Source organism: Carlito syrichta, unplaced genomic scaffold, assembly GCF_000164805.1.
Source record: "Carlito syrichta isolate Samal-C Ts95f unplaced genomic scaffold, Tarsius_syrichta-2.0.1 Scaffold120490, whole genome shotgun sequence".
Lineage (NCBI taxonomy): Eukaryota > Metazoa > Chordata > Mammalia > Primates > Tarsiidae > Carlito > Carlito syrichta.
The window spans coordinates 562,780-564,457 of NW_007064586.1; the positions used below are offsets into that span (position 1 = coordinate 562,780).

The following is a 1,678-nucleotide window of genomic DNA, read 5'->3' on the forward strand; positions in this document are numbered from 1 at the left end:
AGGGCGGGCCTGGGAGGGTGGGAGGCGGCAGCAGGGGCAGCCCAGGGCAGGCCTGCTGGGTTCTGCCCCAGAGCCCCTCTGACTTGCTCAGGGGGGAACGGAGCCATCGATGCCCGAGGAGGGTGCCATGGGGCTGGTTCCCCAGGAGAAACGGCCACGGCCGTTTAGAACCAGACCCGGGTGGACGCCGGGGACCAACACCACCCCCACCGGGCTGTCTGTTCCAGCCTCTCTCATCATCCACTGAGGCCGAGAAAGGAAGTGGCCCAGTTGTTATCATGGGCAGCCGTCCATGGTGGCACCCGGCCTGGGACACGTCTCCTGCCATCAGAGGCCCCAGGGCCTGCCCCAGCCTCAAGGACGACCATAGCCTCTCTCTGGCCTGCTGGGGATCTCAGCTGTCCCGGATGCGGGCTAATCAGCAATTATGATTTTCTTTACTTTCTGTTTCTGTTACTTTGGGCAGAAAAGGCCAGTGGGCAGGAGAAGGGAGGGCTGGGGAAATAGAGGGGACCTCTGCACAGCTCTCTGGAGGCGGGACCCCCCTCTTCCAGGGGTTCCTAGGCCGCCCCTCCCCATCTTCCCCCAGGGGCAGCGTCACTCAGGCCACCAGCACCTACATTTCTTCACCAGCTTCTTATAGGCGGGAGGACCACACAGGACCAGCAGCACTGCCAGGAGCACCAGTCCCAGGACGATGCTGGCCACGGAGCCTGCGTTCAGGCCTGCGGGGCTCGGGTCCTGGCCTGGGGGGGGAGGAGTCAAGTCAGGTCTGCCCTGGGGGGATAGAAACTGGCTTCCCCATCACCCTGCTCCTCCCAGCAACTCGCCAGCCCTCCACCCAGCTCTAGAACACTCTGCTACCCGTTCACCCACCCACCATTTGCCACCTAATGACTGGTCACCCACCCCCCATGTTAGGAACCACTGGACTTTCTACCATTTGCCACTTACGTGGTAACCTTGCTGTCATATACCAGCTTTACACCAATACATGAGCATGTGCCAATAGCCAGTGGGCCCTCTGTCCATCCATCCACCCACCCACCATCTGTCTGCCCGTCTGCCCACTCATCTGTCTACCCATCCACCCATCCACCCACCCATACAGCCACCCATCCATCATCCATCCACCCACCCATCTATTCATCCGTCCCCCCGTCCACTCACCCACCCACCTACCTGTCCATCCACCCCTTCTTCATCCACCCATTCATCCACCCACCCACCCACCCATCCAACCACTCATCCATCCACCCACCCAGCCACCCACCTACCTGTCCATCCACCCGTTCTTCATCCACTCATTCACCCATCCCCGTCCACCCATCGCTCATCCATCCACTCACTAACCCTTCCACCTACCCACCCATCCCTTCACCCAGCCATCCACCAATCTACTTATCCACCCACTCATTCATCACCCGTCCATCCACCCACCCAGCCAGCCAGCCAGCCACCCATCCGCCTATCCAAGACTCCATCCACCAGTCCACCTATCCATCCATTCATCATCCATCCATCCATCTCTCCACCCTCCCATCCATTCATCCATCCACCCACCCATCAACCCACCCATCTACTCTTCGTCCACCCATTCCCCACCCACCCACCCACCCGTCCACCACCCACCCGCCAGTCCACCCACCATCCATTCATCATCCATCCATCCATCTCT

General features: G+C 60.7%; 1 protein-coding gene across 1 annotated transcript in view; it reads right to left on the reverse strand.

Moving 5' to 3' along the window:
• CD5 (CD5 molecule) overlaps positions 1-1,678 on the reverse strand; it is a 23,490-nt gene that overhangs the window by 4,805 nt on the left and 17,007 nt on the right. Inside the window, exon 7 of the mRNA XM_021707560.1 lies at positions 621-746. Coding sequence (XP_021563235.1) covers positions 621-746 — 126 coding nt within the window. The remainder of the gene's footprint in view (positions 1-620; positions 747-1,678) is intronic.